Source organism: Puma concolor, chromosome E2 (genome assembly GCF_028749965.1).
Source record: "Puma concolor isolate L17-30 chromosome E2, mPumCon1.1.hap2, whole genome shotgun sequence".
Lineage (NCBI taxonomy): Eukaryota > Metazoa > Chordata > Mammalia > Carnivora > Felidae > Puma > Puma concolor.
The window spans coordinates 51,138,478-51,157,191 of NC_141681.1; the positions used below are offsets into that span (position 1 = coordinate 51,138,478).

The 18,714-nt window shown below is 57.9% G+C and overlaps 1 protein-coding gene across 4 annotated transcripts; it reads left to right on the forward strand.

The window, feature by feature from the left end:
* The first annotated feature begins 6,161 nt into the window (after window positions 1-6,161).
* Window positions 6,162-17,350, forward strand: CEACAM16 (CEA cell adhesion molecule 16, tectorial membrane component). 4 transcript variants are annotated; one of them, XM_086690049.1, is made up of 9 exons: window positions 6,165-7,005; window positions 7,192-7,327; window positions 8,188-8,397; window positions 8,885-9,055; window positions 10,272-10,616; window positions 10,944-11,219; window positions 12,246-12,524; window positions 14,699-15,025; window positions 16,936-17,350. In XM_086690049.1, exons 3-9 carry the CDS (start codon window positions 8,196-8,198, stop codon window positions 16,998-17,000), a joined length of 1,665 nt encoding a protein of 554 aa, XP_086546175.1. In that variant the 5' UTR covers window positions 6,165-7,005; window positions 7,192-7,327; window positions 8,188-8,195; the 3' UTR covers window positions 17,001-17,350. The 4 variants fall into 4 exon arrangements, with proteins under 4 accessions (XP_086546174.1, XP_086546175.1, XP_086546176.1 ...); XM_086690050.1 differs by having other exon boundaries at window positions 6,166-7,005; window positions 17,119-17,350; XM_086690048.1 differs by having other exon boundaries at window positions 6,162-7,005; window positions 14,699-17,020.
* Window positions 17,351-18,714: the final 1,364 nt, after the last annotated feature.

Genomic DNA, 18,714 nt, shown 5'->3' on the forward strand with positions numbered 1-18,714 from the left:
CATTCCAGGCAAAGAAGCAGCAAGTGCAAAGGCCCTGAGGTAGGACTGTGCCTGGGGAGTTCAAGAGGCAATAAAGAGGCCAGGGTGATGGGAGCGGTAGGTGGTACAGGACAAATAAAGCGTAACGGACGGTAGCTTTTATTTATTTATTTATTTAATTTATCTGGGAGCTGAAAAAAGACTGGTAGGCTGATAACGGCCCCTCAAAGTCGTCTGTGTCCTCATGTCCTGTGAATGTTACCTTACGTGGCAAAAGGGACTTTGCAGGTATGATCAAGTTAAGGATCCTGAGGGGCCCCTGGGTGGCGTCGGTTAAGCGCCAATAACTCGTTTGTGGGGCACCTGGGTGGCCCAGTGTGTTAAGTGGCTGACTCTTGATTTCGGCTCAGCTCACGATCTCACGGGTTGTGAGTTCAAGCCCCGCATCGGGCTCTGCGCTGACAGTACGGAGCCTGCTTGGGATGCTCTCTCTCTCTCTCTTTCTCTGCCTCTCTCTCTCTCTCTCTCAAGCTAAATAAATAAAATTAGAAAAAAAAAAAGAAAAGAATTTCAGGGGCGCCTGGGTGGCTCAGTCAGTTGGGCACCTGACTCTTGATTTGGGCTCAGGGCATGATCTCGCAGTTTGTGGGTTCGAGCCCCACGTCAGGCTCCGCGCTGACAGTGCAGGGCCTGCTTCGGATCCCCTCTCTCTGCCCTGCCCCTGCTCACGCTCTCACTCTCTCAAAAATAAATAAATTTAAAAAATAAACTTAAGAAAAAAGAATTTCACCAGAAACCTTTAAAAACAACAACTTGTAGGGGCGCCTGGGTGGCGCAGTCGGTAAAGCGTCCGACTTCAGCCAGGTCACGATCTCGCGCTCCGTGAGTTCGAGCCCCGCATCGGGCTCTGGGCTGATGGCTCAGAGCCTGGAGCCTGTTTCCAATTCTGTGTCTCCCTCTCTCTCTGCCCCTCCCCCGTTCATGCTCTGTCTCTCTCTGTCCCAAAAATAAATAAATGTTGAAAAAAAAAATTAAAAAAAACAACAACAACAACAACTTGTTGCTTCATCAGTGCAACAAACATTTATTGACCACCTGCTGTATGCAGTGGTCGTAGCCCCCGAGGAGACAGCCGAGAACGAAACAGAGGTCCCTGCCGTCAGAAAACTGACAACACGCGGCATCAAACACAATCTCCGGGGGGGAGTGACGTCGCGAAGGAGAATGCGCAGGCACCGAGAAAGCTGGGGGGGGGGGACCCCCAGGTGTCTGGCTTGACCACAGGAGGCAGCGACCCGGGGGGAGGGGTGTGGAGACAGTGCACGTGGGTGCACCCTGCAGCATGGCCGCCCCAGAAATGTCATCTTCTATCACCGGTTGGGGTCCGTCCTAAAGCCGGGCTTGCAGGCAGGACCCGTGTCAATGCAGAACCAGCAGGGGGCAGCAGAGGACCGTGCAGACCCACAGACAAGCTCCCAGGCCGCTTGGAGTCTCTCGCACCCCACCTCCCTGCACCTGTCCTTAGCCTCTGCGCCTTTGTTCCTCCTTCTGGGTGCCCTGAGAATGCACCCAGCTGCCCAGGCCCAAAGCATAGGCGCCTTCTACCCTCAGGGAAGGACAAGCACCGGAACCCGCCTCCTAGGGCCTCCTGGGATTGGGGTCTCTACAGCCCAGCCCTGGGCCAGGATATTTCTCCCCGTCACCTCCTACCTGGTCTCCTGCCCCCTCCTACCCTCCCCCCCCACAAGACAGCCCAAGGGATCTTTCTGAATCCCAAACTCAGTACTGCCTCTCCCTGCTCAGAACCATCCATGGCTCCCCAGTGCCCTTAAAGTCCAAGCTCCTCGCCACAGCCTGCAAATCTCTGGGAGGTCTGGCTCCAGGAGGCCCCTCGGCCTCTCTCAGCACCCCTGACCCTCACCCCCACCCTGAGGTCTGCGGTCTACAGTCCACCAGACCGAACTGCTTCTAGGCCCTTCACATTTGGCTCCCTGTGCTGGGAGCATGCCCACAAGCACAGCACTCCACCCTGCCTGCCCCACCCCCACTCATCTCCCAGGTCTCAGCTCAGACACCTCTTCCTCCAGGAAGCCCTCCCTGACCCTCCAGCTGGTTCAGCTCCTTCTGAGTTCATCCGCTTCAGCCCTGCCCACTCTGGCTGGTCACCGTCTGGGGACAGACTCGTCTCTCCACTGGACTGTAGGCGCCAGAAGGGCGGGGCCGGGGCCGCCGGGGTCACCGATGGGTCCCGGCACCAGGCAGCAGGACAGGCACGGGGCAAGGGCTCAAGGAACGTATGTGACACACGGGAATGTGTGCGGATCCTCGTTATCTACATATCCGCAGCCTCCACTCATTCATCGACAAATGTTCACCGGGCACCTACTGTCCGCCGAGCTGTGTTGAACGAACCCACCCGGGCTGCAGAGACAAGAGAAACCAGACAAGTGCCTCCTCTCAGGAAGCTTGCAGGCCTGGGGGGGGCGGGGGGGGGGGGAGGCGACATAACATGCCCTGCACTGTGCCAACCCCTTCACGCTGATCAGCTTCATTTTATCCTCACAAGCTTACTCAGGGAGGCGCTGTGACCATTCCCATTTTACAGATGGGAAAACCGAGGCTGAGGACGTTCAGGTCACACAGGGCGCAAAACGGATCCACTGGAAATAGAACCAGGGTCTTTCTAACATCCGGCTTTCTCCTCTACTCATTCTGGCCCGTGAAGAAGGACCCAATGTAACCCGGGCCGCCTGGATCGGCCCGGCCCGGCCGAGGGGATCTGCCTTCCACGAGGCGGCATGCAGAGAGGCCAATGCCGATGGTGGAGTTTCAGGCCCTGGGTCGGGTTTGGAAGAGCCAGTGTCCCGGGCTGGGACGAGGAGCCCCTGGGGTCCTTGGCCCTCTCTCTCCACCCGAGCTCTGCCCACCAGGGCTCCCGGCGGGCCGCCACTCCCTTCCCCTGCGTCCCGGTCACCACTGCATTCTCAGGGCTGTGGCTCCTCGTTATGCCGATGAGGAAGTGACCGTCTAGGGAAGGAAACGGGCTGGCCCATGACCAGGACTGATTATGATTCATGGGGAAAACCCTTCCCTCCCGAGCTCAACCTCTTTGTACGCAAAGGGCATCGCCCTCTGAAGACTGGCTGGCAGGGCCAGCCGGTGGCCCCGGGCTGGCCGCGGGGGTCGAACCGCCCGTAGGGGTGCAGGCCCCTTCCTGAACCCGGGGGCCCGCGGGGAGCCCGGGAGTTTAGACCCGGGGATCTTCCCCTGTGGTGCACGCTGGGATTCTATGGAAGACTTTGAGGAAAGCAGTCCACCGCTGGAGTAGACATTTCAAACGATTGGGCCATTTCTGCCTCCTGGGACGGGGACACTTTCCGGGGGCGGCGAAGACGTTCTCCAACTAGATTTGGGGACTGCCGCACCGGGTGAACTTGATGCTATAGAAAATCGTACCCCTGGGGCGCCTGGCTGGCTCGGTCGGTGAAGGCGTCCGACTCCGGCTCGGGTCACGATCTCACCATTGGGGGGGTTCGAGCCCCGCATCGGGCTCTGTGCCGACAGCTCTGGAGCCCGGGGTCTGCTTCGGATTCTGGGTCTCCCCCGCTCTCTGCCCCTCCCCCACTTGTTCTCTCTCTCTCTCTCTCAAAAAAAAAATGAACATTAAAAAATTTCTTTAATAAAATAAAATCGTAAAAAAGGAAAGAAAAGTATGCCCCAGGGAAGCTAAGGAAGGGATGATGTTTATGAGAGACAGGAACCCTGAACAATACTGACCGAATATTTGAAGGAAACACTCAGGGGCGAGGGGTGGGTGGGTGGGGGAAGGGGGGCGTGACTGGCAGGAGCTGGGGGATGGGCAGGGAGCCATCGCTCTCCCCTCTACTTTCGATGAGTGCGTGGAATCTGGAGATGTTCCAGAATAAAAAGTTATCCAGTTGTTTTTACCTAACTCTAAATCCAAATCCGCGCCCCCCCTCCCGTATTCCTGATGGATAAAATGCACCCGACTAGCCTATAATGGGTCACCTTGCATCCAAAATCTTACTCCCTATGTCCTCTGCTTCCCCTGTAACCACCTCTTCCCTCTGCCCCCTCCCTCCCTCCCTCAGCTCCGGCCACACCAGCCCCCTCACTGTCCTCACCCTTACCAAAGACCTTCTTGCCTCAGGGCCTTTGCACCTGCTGTGCCAACTGCCAAAAGCGCCCTTCCCCCTATGTTCCTTCACAGACCCCACCGCGTCCTTCAGCTCCCAGCTCACATGGCCCTCCCTGACCTCCCTGGTCACTCCCTCCCCTCTTGCCCTACTTTATTTTTTTATAGCAGTTGTCTGTCCCTGACGTGATACGACTTATCGGTTTTTCGATTAGCGTTCATCTCCCTCCAATGGGATGAAGCCCAACAAGGAAAGCGATGTTGCCCGTATCCCCAGCGCAGCCTGGCAGATAGTCGGTGCTCGATAAATATTTGTGAAATGATTGAGGGACGAGGAAAAACCCGGGTGAATGAGGTGAGAGGACAGAAGCGGGGGATGGGTGTCCAGACAAAGGGCAAAGCCGCGCTAAAGGGCTGAGGCTCCTCAGATCCACCCGCCGGCCCGCCCCTGCATGGTAGCCCCAGTGCTCTTCCCAGGGGTGAGGATTTTAGGGGACCTGGGGTCCTTTCTCCCCAAGGACAGCCTCCCCCGGACCAAGCCCAGACCTTGCCAGGCGGGCACAGGAAGCCACACCTTGAGGTCAGGTCCCTGAGTAAATATTGCCGCACCCTGGGCCTCCTCTCACCAGATAAGGGGAGGGAAGGGGGTCAGAAACCCGCTTTGGCCTCTCGCTGAGGGATTAGCTCCAGCCCCTCAGCTCCAAGGTCTCTGCCAGGGGAAGGAGAGGACAAGGGTCTTGCCACAAGGGGCCCAGGCTAGTTTCCATCTAGCAAATACTGATTAGGTCCGCGGTGGGTGGGGTCTCCATGAAGGACAGGGCCCAGGGCCGGCTCCCTAGGGAACTTAGTGACGTGGCTGGTCAGATAAGAGGGCTTGGGGTGGGGGTGGGGGGTGGAAGTGAGCTGACAAGACCTGAGAACCTTGTCCCCAGCCTGCTGTGATAAGACGCACCCACTCCAGCCTCCTGAGGCAATGGCCTTGAGCCTCAGTTTCCCGGTCTGCAAAATGGATCCTCAGCGGGGAGGGAGGGGGCTGCAGGACAAGGGAACGGGTAAGGCCAACGCTGTCAACCTGAATAAGGGCCTCTCTGTAAAACGTACCCACGGTCCGGCCGTTTCCCCCTCCCGGGTGCCCGCTTTGGTGCCATCCGGCAGGAAGGATGGGAGCCACGTACACAGGACAAAATGCCCGGGTACCTTTTACTCATAGCTCATCTCGGTTCAGAGAAGTCAGCGGCCCGTGGCCACCATACGGGACACGGCTGGACTACCGCAGTCACCTCCTCGGCCCCTCCCAGCCCCGCCGCCACCCCCTCCACGCCAGTCTGTTACCCACGCGCAGCCAGAAGTTTCTACAAACATCTAAGTGTCAAACCCCCATCCGTTCTCTGCCCAAAGCCCTTCCATGGCTCCAGCGTCAGAGCAAAAGCCAAAACCCTCCGGCGGCCCACGAGGCCTGCCAGATCCGCCCCTGTCTCTTCAGCGGCCCCCTCACTCTTCCTCACGCTCCTGCCTCAGGACCTTGGCACTGCTGTGCCCGCTGCCTGGAATGTTCTTCCCCTGGATTCAGCACGGCTCCCTTATTCAGTCTCTACTCCAGGGTCGCCTCCTACAACGTCTTCTCACTGCCCGACATAAGGCAGTGCCCAGGCCCCCTCCACTCCCTCCCCTGCTTTCTTTTTCCCCATGGCATTACCCCCACCTGATACAAAGCTCTATGTGCTTGTGTTTATTCACCTACTGATTATCTCGCCAGACAGAAAGAAAGAAGGTCAGTTCTCCGAGGCAGGGACTTTTGGCTACTCATGCCCATAACCTCCTGCCTAGCCCGGCGCCTAACACACAGTAGGTGCTCGAGAAACTTCAGCTCTCACTTGAACCAAGGACCCAGGCTCGGGTCCGGGAGCACCAGCGGAGGGGCGGGGAGGTGGGGAACGGGGCGGATCCGGAAAGGCAAGAACAGCAGACGCTGTGAGTGGTCGGGAGCCACGGCAGAGTCTGGACAAAAGGCTGGACCTGTTCCAGTACTTTCAGAGCCACGGCCTCCTCCTGCTCCTCAACCAGATAGCGAATCACCAGACACCCAGGCCTCCCTGTCATCCGCCCCTGGTGTCCACTTCCACAAGCGCTCTGCGCCCCACCCTGTGCTGTCCGGCAATGGGGACACGGTGGTGACCACAACGACCCAGGTCCTGCCCTCCCAGGACTCACAGTCCAGATGGGGAGACAGGCCCACCCCCCGACTGTGAGCAGCCAGGGTGGTCAGGGTGCTCTTAACCACCACCACCCCCTCCGAGATTCCAGGAGGGCTTTCTGGAGGAGGAGGAGGAGGAGGAGGAGGAGGAGTTGGGCAAGCAGTGAAACAGAGCAGAGGGAAGCCGGGATATGCTGGGCCGGGAGGGCAGAAGGGAGGCGGAATAACCGGAGCACAGAGTTCCCGGGAGGAAGGGGTGTCCGAGAGGCCAGTCGAGCCGGCAGGGGCCAGGCCATGCGGGGCCCCACGGGCCATGCCAAGGAGCTGGGCTTTCTCCCGAGGGCGCCGGGGAGTAACGCAGGTTCTGAGCACCATGGAAGGAGGGAGGGCGAGACCAGGGCCAGAAACCTGGGAGGACGTGGGAGGGGGCAGCCAGACAAAGGGCAGGAGGGGTGCCTGGACCAGGGCAGGGGCCACAGGGAGGGAGAGAAAGGCACACATGGGAGAGAGCTTTAAGAGGCAGGGGCCACAGGATGTGGCGTGCTGGCGGGGAAGCGTCGGGGACAGAGGCCTGGGTCTCTCTGTCCCAGTGACGGGGGGGACAGTGTCACCAAGCCCTTTGATAAGAGGACGAGGAGCAGCAGCAGGCCTGATGCCAAGGTCGGTCTGGGACAAGGTGAGCAAGCGGCGCCCGGGGACAGCTCGGGGGAGGCGTCCTGAATGACTCTGAGACGCGGTCCCAGGGCTCAGGGGAGAGGCCTGGGTCAGGACAGAGAAGGGTGAGGTGAGGCTGCAGGCGGGGGCGGGTGGGGGGGGAGACAAGGCGCCAGCGCACCCACACCTCTCGCAACCCCCCCATCAGAGCCCCGCCCTGCAAGGGTAGCTCAGGACACGGTGCCCGAGGAGCAAACTGGGACAGCTGAGCCACAGGGACGGCCCCCTGCCCGGAGGCAGGCCACTGGGGCCCGAGAAGGGCCGGGGACCCAGAAGCCATCAAGGTATCAGTAATAACACATCTGTCGACAACACCCTTTCCCCAGATCCCCCCCGCCCCCCCGCCCCGCATCGCCAACTGTCACCTTTCCAGAGACAACCTTCCCTGATCCCCTCCCCCACCCCCAACTTAAAAATCGCAACCCCCCCTTCCCGGCTTTATTTTTGCCCCAACCGCACTTATGTGCATCCGACACGGGACAGTTTGTATTGCATTTGTTCACCCCCAAGGGGGCAGGGAATTTATCTACTTGCACTTAGAACGGTGCCCGGCAGGCAGGAGATGCCCTTTCAATATTTGTTGAATCAATGAGTGGTTTCTTGGCCTTTTGCCCTGTGCTGGGCATCTTCACAACCATTTCACACTGGTTTACTCACTTAATCTTTACGACGGCCCTACGAGGTGGGGACTGTCATTGTTCCCATTTCACAGACGAGGAAACTGAGGCCCAGCGGACTCTATAACTTGCTCAGGGTCGTGGAGGCTCAGGGTCCAGCGCCTGCCCTTTGAATAACGGTGACACCAACCAGACCTCGTGTTGGGGGCCCAGTTCCGCCAGGTGCTGGTTCAAGTCCCGACAGGGAGCGTCACGCTAATTGCGCCCAACAAAACTGAGGAGGGCCTACACCATCCCTGTTTCTTTTCTTCCTAATGTTTACTTATTTTTGAGAGAGACAGAGCATGAGCAGGGGAGGGACACAGAGAGAGGGAGACCCAGAATCCGAAGCAGGCTCCGGGCTCTGAGCTGAGAGCACGGAGCCCGACGCGGGGCTCGAACTCTCCAACCGCGAGATCATGACCTGAGCCGAGGTCGGACGCTCAACCGACCGAGCCACCCAGGCGCCCACCATCCGTGTCTTGCAGAGCAGCTCATGGAGACTCGGCAAGGGACTGCCTCCGGCCCCACTTCGGGGAAGTGCAGAGCCAGGGTCAAAACAGGGCCCTCTGTGGCCCCAGAGGCTCCGCAGACCCATCGGACAGACACGGGAAAGAAGGCCTCAGAAGGAAAGACAGAATGCGCGCTTCTCACCCGGTGCAGGAAGCCAGTCGGCAGCACGGCCCCAAAGAAAGTGCGTAGCCGCCGAGCCTCCTTCCCTCGGGGTGGCTTTGGAGACAGGGCAGGGTTCGAACTCCCTCTCGCTGCAGGAACTTGGGCAAGTCAGAGCCTGTGCCTGGCGCCTCAGTTTCCCCATCTGCAAATGCGGGTTCTACCAGTGCCCACCTCACAGGAAGTCCCCTGAAAAGATACCGGAAGGTCACCCACGGCGCAGAGGCTGCAAAAAGTCAGTCGCTGCTGATTGGTTTTATTCTTTGGTGACCCCCAAGTGCACCAGGGCCCGGGGTAAGAACTGCCCTAAAATCTTCCCCCGCCCTCCTCCTCCCTGGCGACCTGGTTCTCCTCCTGGTACCAAACCCCGGGCCCGGGCCCTCGGCACAAGGAGGTTAGGCAGCGCCCCAGGAGGCCCGGCCGGGTCGTGACCCCTGGCCGGTGCCTGCCACACCCGCTCTGGTACCCAAACGGGGCCCCAGATCCTCGGTGACTCGATCCCTCCAAATTCAGGTGATCTCCCCCGGCTCCAAATCACCGAACCCTCCCAGGTCCCGCGCCAGACGGAGCCAGGTCCCAACCAGGAAGGGCCTCGGAGCATCGGGACGCCAACGCCGCGGTCTTCGAGTCCGGGTTGGGGGCGAAAGATGGCACTGACGGGGTGCAGCTGGCTCTTCCTCAGCGGTGAGCGAGAACGGTGCCCCCCACAACCGCAGGCCCCGGGGAGGGGGGCCTCGGGGAAGGGCAGGGACCCCGGTCCGGGAGAGGCAAGGTGCGAGCCAGAAGTCCAGCGTGCTGGGTAGGGAGGGCCCCGTCTGCTCCTCCAAGAGGCCCCGGCCAGGGCCAGCCACCCAGAGAAGTCTGCAGGGTGGACCTCAGAGATTTTTCTAAGATCGGGGTGTGAGTCTAAAGCAGGGGGGTCACTGACCCACCCTCGCTCGCATGGCAAACCCTGACTGAGCTACAAAAGCGTGGCTGGGGTGAGCCCTGACCCCCAGCTCTGCCTCTCCCTGCGGACGCGGCTTTGGGCAGTCACCTTCCCTTTCTCAGCCTCAGTTTCCTCATCTGTGAAATGGGCTAAGCTCCCAGGGTCGTCCAAAGGTCACAATAAGCGGCGTTCACTAGCACTTACTCTAAATGTTTTCTGGGTGTTAACAGCCACCCTAGAAAGGAGGTCCGCTCAGGACCCCCCTCTTCCTAGACGAGAAACCCGAGGCTCGGAGAGGGGAAGCCGCTGGCTGGGCTCCGCCTGTCAGTGGTGGCAGGGCTGAGTGCTAGACCCAGAGCCCTCACCCCTCGCCGGGATGTGTCAGCCTGGAAAGTACCAGAAACCGGGGCCAGGCGTGCAAGCACTTCTTCCCCGAGAACCCGCCACGGCCGCCCCTTCTGGGCAACCACACATACAATTCAAACCCAAGCAGCCCTGACCAGCTAGTCGGGTTTGGGGCTTATCTCCTGGGTTGGAGGGAAAAGGGTGGAGTCAATTCGTCCCGCCCCAACTTTCTGCTGCGGTCAGACCTGCCCGAGGCCCAGGAAGAGCACCGGACTGAGAGTCCGGGCCCAGGGCCTAGACGAGCCAGCCTGATTGTGCAAGCCCGGGTTCGGTGACTCTCACAGCAGGAAAACCCTCTGGGCCCCCAGCACATCCAAAGTTCTGGCAGGCCGAGCACGTGCTAGGAGCTTGTGCTCAAGGCTTTGGGCCAGACCCCAGGCAGAGCCCATCGAATTCAATCCTCAGTCCCACCGCAGGACTGAGACCCTACACCTGGCTCACACTGATTAGGCGCTCATGGTATACCAGGAACACGCGTGCCAGGAGATCGCCACAGCTCCTCCTCCACTGAGTGGGGGCAGTGGCCACTGGCGGCCTCACCCGCCCCCTCGGGCTCCTCTTCCTCAGCCGCCTTCCTGAGCGCGGGGGCCGAAATCTCTATCACCCCCGAGCCTGCCCAGCCAGCCGAGGGGGACAACGTCACACTGACCGTCCACGGGCTTTCGGGGGAAGTGCTTGCCTACAACTGGTACGCGGGGCCCACGCTCAGCCTGAGTTACCTGGTGGCCAGCTACATCGTGAGCACGGGCGACGAGACCCCTGGCCCGGCCCACACGGGACGGGAGGCTGTGCGCCCCGACGGCGGCCTGGACATCCGGGGCGCCCTGCCCGGGCACTCGGGCACCTACATCCTGCAGACCCTCAACAGGCAGCTCCAGACGGACGTGGGCTACGGACACGTGCAGGTCTATGGTGAGACGCCCCGCCCCCCCCCCCCTCGGCCTCCCCTGTACCACGGCCAGCCTTCCCACGTGCGTCCCGGCCCCTCTGATAAAAATTAAAATGAAAATAAATTAAAATGGAAAACGGTTAAAAAAAAAAAAAAAAGACAAAATAACATTAAAATGCTCGCCTCCTTCGGGATGGCTTCCAGGACTGCCTCCTATCCCATTCTTTGCCCCTCTGGCTGGGGGCTACAGAGACGCCCCCAGGATCCAGCCATGCCCCTTGCCTAGAGCGGGGGTGGCCGGGGGAGCAGGCAGTGCCCGGCCCCCTCCCCCTCTGTCTCTTGCCCCACAGAGATCCTGGCCCAGCCTGTGGTCACGGCCAACAACACGGCACTGGTCGAGCGCCGAGACACCCTGCGCCTGGCGTGCAGCAGCCCCAGCCCCGCTGAGGTCCGCTGGTTCTTCAACGGCGAAGCCCTGCCCATCGCCATCCGCCTCGGCCAGTCCCCCGATGGCCGGGTACTGACCCGGCATGGCGTCCGCAGAGAGGAGGCGGGAGCCTACCAGTGTGAGGTCTGGAACCCGGTCAGTGTCAGCCGCAGCGAGCCCGTCAACCTGACCGTGTACTGTGAGTCCTCCTGGCCCCGCTAGAGATACCCTGCGCCCAAACCTCATAGATGGGGAAACTGAGGCCAGGAGAGGGTGCCCAAGGGCGCACACAGTGAGTCAGTAGGTGAGCTGGGATGAGGCACCAAGGATCCCTTTCTTAGGGATGCACTTGACCCATGTCCTAAGGACTAAAAACCACCCTTGAAACGGACCGATCCTTCAGTTTGAAGCAATACAAGCAGGGAAGAGACACAGGGCTGGTTGGTTGTGAAATGGAGGTGGGAAGTGAGTGGCGGGTGGGAGGGGAGACAGGAGAAGAAAACACAACCAAAGCATGGAGTCATTCCCAGGGGCAGCAGATATGCAGTGTGGAATCCGGGGGAAATAAATCACAGAGGTACGCAAGGGCCGCCGATGTAGAAACACTTAGAGCCTAGAATCCTACGACCAGAGAATTCTGGATTTAAGAAGCACTGAATTCTAGACTCTGAGAATCCTAGAAACTCTAGAAGCAGAGATTCTTAGAATCTTAGAATCTAATTCTAAAATCTTAGAGGCACCCAATCCTAGAATTTTAGAAACATAGACTTCTAGAATCTTAGAATCCTAGAACCTAGAAGCATTGACTAGAAACATTGACTCTTGGAGCCCTAGAATTCTAGACTCTTAGAATGGCTTATGAGAAACTGATAGACCGATAGTCTAGTCGTCGTCTTCTTCTTCTTCTTCTTCTTCTTCTTCTTCTTCTTCTTCTTCTTCTCTTTTTTTAATGGAGCCATAGACTTCAAAAATATCTTGAAATTTTGTCTGGCCCAACATCCTCTTTCTACAGATGAGAAAACAGGTCCCCTGAAAGGGGAAAGTGATTCTCGAGATCCTAGAGCAAGTTAGAGATGTGTGTGGGATCCGAAAAAGCCAGAGCTTTCTCCCTCCGCTAGGCCCACACACTCCCAGAGGCCCAGCATGGTGGAGAGGAAGCCAGGGTGCCCATCTCTACTCCCCTGTCGCTCTACTGCCCCGTCTCTCTCCCTCCTGCCCCCCACAGATGGCCCAGAACGCGTGGCCATCCTCCAAGATTCCACCACCCGCACGGGCTGTACCATCAAACTGGACTTCAACACGTCCCTCACCCTGTGGTGCGTGTCCCAGTCCTGCCCAGAGCCCGAGTATGTGTGGGCCTTCAACGGGCGGGCCCTCAAGAACGGGCAAGACCACCTCAACATCACTAGCATGACGGCGGCCCAGGAGGGCACGTACACGTGTATTGCTAAGAACCCCAAGACCCTGCTTTCCGGATCCGCCTCGGTGGTGGTCAAGCTCTCCGGTGAGTCGCCCCCAGCCTGACCACCACCCCCTCCCCACGGAGGCCCAGTTGGACTATGAAGGTTTGGCCCCTCCACCAACAGTTAGCGCACCATGTGCCCAGGAGATCACTGGAGAGTTAAGAGCTTCCCAGCCCATTCTTTGGCCAAGTCACAGAGTGGCATATCGGGTGGACCCCCTCTTCATCTGGAGACGGTCCATGCCTTGTCGCCTGGAAAACAAACAATGAATCAGACTCTCCCTTCAGAGTCCTCAGTGTGTACCTGTCCACATCGGGCAGTGGCAGGGCAGGAAAACGTTCAGACGTCCCTTCCTGTGAGTGCCCCTGTTCTAAATTCAGCCGGTCACAGATGCTTTGGGGCTGACCCATTCTCTCCACACAGACAGGTGAACTCCTGTGCGGCCGACTGGATTACCCAGTAATCTGGCCCAGAGGACCATGCATGCGCACACACACACACACACACACACACACACGGAAAGTCACAGCCAGTTGATGGCAAGTGGAAAAACACAGCCAGGGAAGCATTGTCTTGCCTCTGTCCTTAAACAACCTGGGGGCTGGGGGTAGTGCAGACACAGCTGTTGTTTTCAGAGCTATCAGGATCCTCAGGGGACACTTTCTCATCCCCTGGGGATGGTGGCTTTGAACACTGAGGCCTCCTTAATTCTGCCTTGGTTCCTTCCCAAGTGGCCACCATGCCCCCAGGGATGGTGGGAACAGTCCTTCCCTCCCTCCCTCCTCCCTCCTCCTACTAACAGGCTGGGTCTCATCCAAAGGGTGGATACTCTTTCACCCAAAGCAGAAATGGCATCCCCAAAGGTAAGTGTACCTCCTGCCCCACCCCACCTGGGGCCTGGGTAGCTGGTCTTGGCCAGAGACAGGGAGATGTACCAGATGACCCCAGGTGCCGCCCCAAGCCCTGCCTGTGCAGGCCAAGATGGGGGGTGCCCAAGTGTGCAGGTATGTGCAGGGAGTGGGTAAAGCACCCCCGAGGGCCTCCCGAACTGTCAGCAACCCCGTGGCAAGTGCCAGGGAGAGACAGAGGAAAGGGAGACTCTATCCTGATCCCCATCTGGGGGAGACTCTGATGTGATGGAGGAGACATGGTCTCTGCTCTTGGAGACATGATCCTGGAATAGGGAAGCATGACTTCCTTATTCGAGGAGCTGCCAGTCAGAGAGAAGAGGCAATGTCTCACACTCCATGGACTTTAAGCAATGATGGAGGAGACATGACACCCACCCTCAATGAGCCTCCAGTCAGATGGAGGAGACAGTCAGTTCACCTTGGGGAGACTTTGTATTCTGATGGGAGAGATGTGGTCTTAAGGAGACATGGTCCTTTTTTTTTTTTTTTTTTTTTTTTTTTTTTTTTGAGAATTCCTAGTCTGATGGGGGAGACATAGTTCCCACCTTTGGGTTACTCCCAATCTGATGGGGGAGTAAAGCCTCCCCCTACTTTCTAGGAATTTCCAGTCTGATGGGGTAGACATACCCCCATCCAGCTTCTGGGGTCCCCAGCCTGATTGGAGAGACCCAGCCCAATAATCTGGAATTTCGAATCTGATGGAAGAGACATGGCCTCCCACCCTCTGGAATCTTTCAATTTGATAAGAAACTATGGCCCCCACATCCTGAGGTCTCTTGGTTTGACAAGAGATACAACCTGGGGTACACAATTCCCAACTATCTGAGGGGGAGACAGGGCCCCCATGTTCTGAGAATTTCCAGTCTGATAGGGGAGATATGCCCCCCCCCCATATTCTAGAATTTCCAATCTGATAGGGGAGACATGGCCCCTATATTTTGGGAATTTCCAATCTGATGGAGGAGACATGGTTTGACTCTCTAGGGTCTTCTAGTTAAGCGGGATAGATATCCCCCCGAGGGCTGGAAATTCTTAGTCTAAGGTGGGAGAGACGGCCCCCACCCTTGGGGTCCCCCAATCTCCTGAGGGAAGACAGAGCTCCCTGGCAGGCATTGTCGGGACACAAAACCCACCTCCACGGCCACACAAGTCAGCTCCTTCCTCTGTCTCCTTCCCCGGGGGCCCCGCACGGGGCGGCACCAGTCAGGTGCGGGGGAGGCAGGGGCGCGGGGGTGGGAGGGGGACGCCACGCCAGGTGCAGGCCCGGTGACCCAGCCCCCCGCCCCCCCCCCCTCTCTCTTCAGCGGCAGCGGTCGCCATGACGATTGTGCCCGTGCCCACCAGGCCGATGGAGGGCCAGGATGTGACGCTGACCGTCCAGGGCTACCCCAAGGACCTGCTGGTCTACGCCTGGTACCGCGGGCCTGCCTCGGAGCCCGGCCGGCTGCTCAGCCAACTGCCGTCGGGCAACTGGATCGCAGGCCCCGCGCACACAGGCCGGGAGGTGGGCTTCGCCAACTGCTCACTGCTGGTGCAGAAGCTGAACCTCACGGATGCCGGCCGCTACACCCTCAAGACCGTCACGTTGCAGGGCAAGACCGAGACCCTGGAAGTGGAGCTGCAGGTGGCCCGTGAGTGTGTCAGAGTGGGGCAGAGGGTGTATCTTTTCAGACAGACGCTCCCAAAGCGGGGCTTTGTCTCCTCCAGGGCGGGGAGGGAAGCACAGACGAAGGGTGGATCGGCGTCCCCAACAGACTTGAAAGAAGGGGCTCCCTCTCCTCCCTCTGACTTGGGGGATCTCCAAATGGAGTTTTTGGCCTCTTCTGTCAAACCGACAGCCTAGACTAGGGGTAGATAGGCCTCCTGCATCGAACCGAAGGCTACCAAAGGGGGATTCCACGCCTCCTCTCTCATATAAGTACACCAGACTGAAGGGCTCAAGAAAGGAGGCACAGTCTGAGCGTAGGGCACCCTTTTTCCTGCAGGTGGGTAGACCTATTGCCTCCGCTACTTTATTGGGAAAGTGGGTTAATGATGGGAGTGTACCTCCCCTATCAGACTGGATGTATAGTACGAGGGTGGATCGTAACTCCCTCTTTAGACTGGGAGATCCTAGACAGTTGGCATCATGTCTCGGCCTCTGCATTAGGGTAAGAGTGAGGACAGAATTTCTACCATCAGAGGGGGACATTTTTCTCTCAAAGTGAAATAGGAAAAATCTCCTCCATTAGGATAGAGGCTTCTAGGTGATGGGAATTTTGTCTCCTCCCTCAGACTGGGAATTCCCAGTGGTCAGGAGCCATGTCTCTTCCATCAGTCTGGGAATTCCCAGATGTTGAAGACCGTGTCTTGCCCATCATAGTAGGGACTCCCAGAGTCAGGGACCATGTCTCCTCCATCAGACTGGGAGCTCCCAGAAACAGGTCTCCTCCATCAGACTGGAAGTTCTCGGAGTCAATGAACCATGTCTCCCACATCAGACTGGGAGCTCCCAGGGTTAAAGACCATGTCTCCTCCATCAGACTGGGAGCTCCCAGAAACAGGGACCAGGTCTCCTCCATCAGACTGGTAGTTCTCAGAGTCAGTGAACCATGTCTCCCACATCAGACTGGGAGCTCCCAGAGTTAAAGACCATGTCTCCTCCATCAGACTGGGAGCTCCCAGAGTTAGGGACCATGTCTCCTCCATCAGACTGGGAGCTCCCAGAAACAGGGACCAGGTCTCTTCCATCAGACTGGAAGTTCTCGGAGTCAATGAACCATGTCTCCCACATCAGACTCGGAGCTCCCAGGGTTAAAGACCATGTCTCCTCCATCAGACTGGGAGCTCCCAGAAACAGGGACCAGGTCTCCTCCATCAGACTGGTAGTTCTCGGAGTCAATGAACCATGTCTCCCACATCAGACTGGGAGCTCCCAGAGTTAAAGACCATGTCTTCTCCATCAGACTGGGAGCTCCCAGAGTTAAAGACCATGTCTCCTCCATCAGACTGGGGGCTCCCAGAACCAAGGACCATGTCTCCTCCATCAGACTGGGGGCTCCCAGAGGCAGGGACCAGGTCTCCTCCATCAGACTGGGAGCTCCCAGAGGCAGGGACCAGGTCTCCTCCATCAGACTGGGAGCTCCCAGAGGCAGGGACCAGGTCTCCTCCATCAGACTGGGGGCTCCCAGAGTCAGGGACCAGGACCATCCCCATCAGACTAGACATCCCCAGAGGTCCAAGAGGCCATGTCCCTGAGGCAGGCTTCATCCCATTAGACCAGGAGCTCTCAGACACTGGGAACTTGGTCATTCTCCAGTCTGGAGCCTCCTCTCCCCCATCAGACCAGGCATTTTTGGAAGCCCTGAGTCAGGGATGGCATCTCCCAGCTCAGATGTGAACTTCCTGGGGTCAGGAAATCAGTCACTGCCAGGCACCCCTTCCTTCATCAAACCCTGGTCCTGGGTCAGTGCTGTAGGCAGAATGCTCTTCGATGACAGCAGGCCACCCCCCACCCCATGAAGCCTCGGAAATCCTTTTCACCCTGTCTCTCTTCTCACAGTCAACCTCCCTCCCCTGCATGAGGACCAACGCCACCTTCCTGAACCTGAACCTGGCACAGGCTGAGCGTGGGGCCGCGGGAGGCTGGGGGCGGGCAGGGGAGCACGAGGGGTGGGGGCACCGGGAGCTCGTCCTCTACCCTCCCTGACAGCCTCTTCCACCCTTCTGCCCCTCCCCGCCTCAGCCCTGGAGTAGCCGCGCAGCTGTGGCTGTGGGGACCTCCGGAGAGAAGAGCTCTTCACGCCGTCCTCCCCTTCTCCTCCCCCTGATTGGAGGACCACTTGTTCCCAGGGAGGATGCCGGACTGACCACGGTCGGCTGTTCTCCTGCTTCCGCGCTAGAGCTAGAACTGACGGGGCCCTACTTCTCTGAGTTGTCGCACAGCCACAGAGGCCATAAATGTCCTGGTTAACACATGCATGTGTCAGCCTCTCCTTCTCTGACCGTCAACCCTGCCATCTCCTGGTGACCACACTTGCCTCCTTTCCTACCCGAGGTTATTCTCAGTGTGGGTGCACGCGTGCACAGGGATGCCTAATGGACCGTGATGAGTCCCTCCTGCTCAGTGTCAAGGCCTCGGGCTCTTCCCACGTCTCCCCAGGTTATATCTGACGGTCCTGCTTCCCAACGGGCCAAAGACTGCCCCTCCCTGGGACACCAAACACCGGGGTTCTGTGGGACACAGCCCTCCCCTATGCTGCAACTCACTGCCCCTGGGCCCTGAAGCAAGGCTGCTCATGCCAGGACAGGGAATGGCCAAATTCCCTGGGGGGCATGAGGGATGCCATCTATTTAACCAAAGATGCTCCCTTGTGGCCTTCATTGTCCTGGGATTGTCCCCCACCCCATGTCTGTCTCAAACATCACCTGCACAACCCTAAAAATATCTCCCTCCTCCTCTAAATGCAAATGGAGTAGGGGTGGGGGTGAGGGGTAGAGAGTGAGGGATTGGAAGAGAGTGTCTTCTAACACCTGCGACTACTAGGACCAGAGCCACAGGCCCCACTCAGCCAAGATGTCCCGAGAGAGAGAGAGAGAGGGAGAGAGAGAGACTCTCAGTGTTGGTCAGAAGTGGTGATCACAGACTCAGGGTAGCAAGAGAGGTTTGGGCAGGGACAGAAAGGCCTAGTAGAGAGATTTCCTAGCAAGTTTCAAGACAGAGACTTTCTGGGGGTGGCCACGTTGAGATGGGATGGTGGGTGGTGAACGCACACCACAGTGAGGGTTATAAAATCTGGATTATGATCCTCCATTTGCCATGGATTCATTAGACTCTCAGTCTGTCCATCAGCAAAAAACGTGTGGGCTTGGGGCAGGCTAGAATTTTTTCAAACCATTTTATTAGCCTCAGAGCCCTTTCCTCAAATGCGAGCTTACATGGTAGGTCAATATAGGATTCAAAATAGTAATGCGATAAAAGTAGGTACAGCCCTCTCTCCCCCAAAGTTTATTTACACCTAGAAAATTCCTGAGATGTAAATTAAATAAACCTTGAATTACAGAGGCAATTACAATGCAAAATACCAACCAAAATCAAATGCCCGTGAAAACACTAGATCCAGAAACCTGCGGTATAGGGCCAAAGCCGCACTTGGAGGGGGAATGATAGTCTTAAATGCTTAAATGCATTGGGAATACTAGAACGGAAAGAGCTTGACGATGAACAAAATAAGCCGTCCAGAAAAATAAACCAAGGGAAAAAAGGTAAGGAATGTAAAAAGGCAAAAGCAGAAATGGATGAAGGATAAAACAAAACACAGAGTGAGTCAACTAAACCTAA

What these genes read in the sequence shown, in the direction of transcription:
- CEACAM16 (XM_086690048.1), top strand. Translation starts at nt 8,196, where the DNA reads ATGGAGACTCGGCAAGGGACTGCCTCCGGCCCCACTTCGGGGAAGTGC. An exon ending in CACGGCCCCAAAGAAAGTGC is followed by an intron (nt 8,398 to 8,884) that starts GTAGCCGCCGAG and finishes CTCCAAATTCAG; the next exon opens with GTGATCTCCCCCGGCTCCAA. An exon ending in CAGCTGGCTCTTCCTCAGCG is followed by an intron (nt 9,056 to 10,271) that starts GTGAGCGAGAAC and finishes CCTCTTCCTCAG; the next exon opens with CCGCCTTCCTGAGCGCGGGG.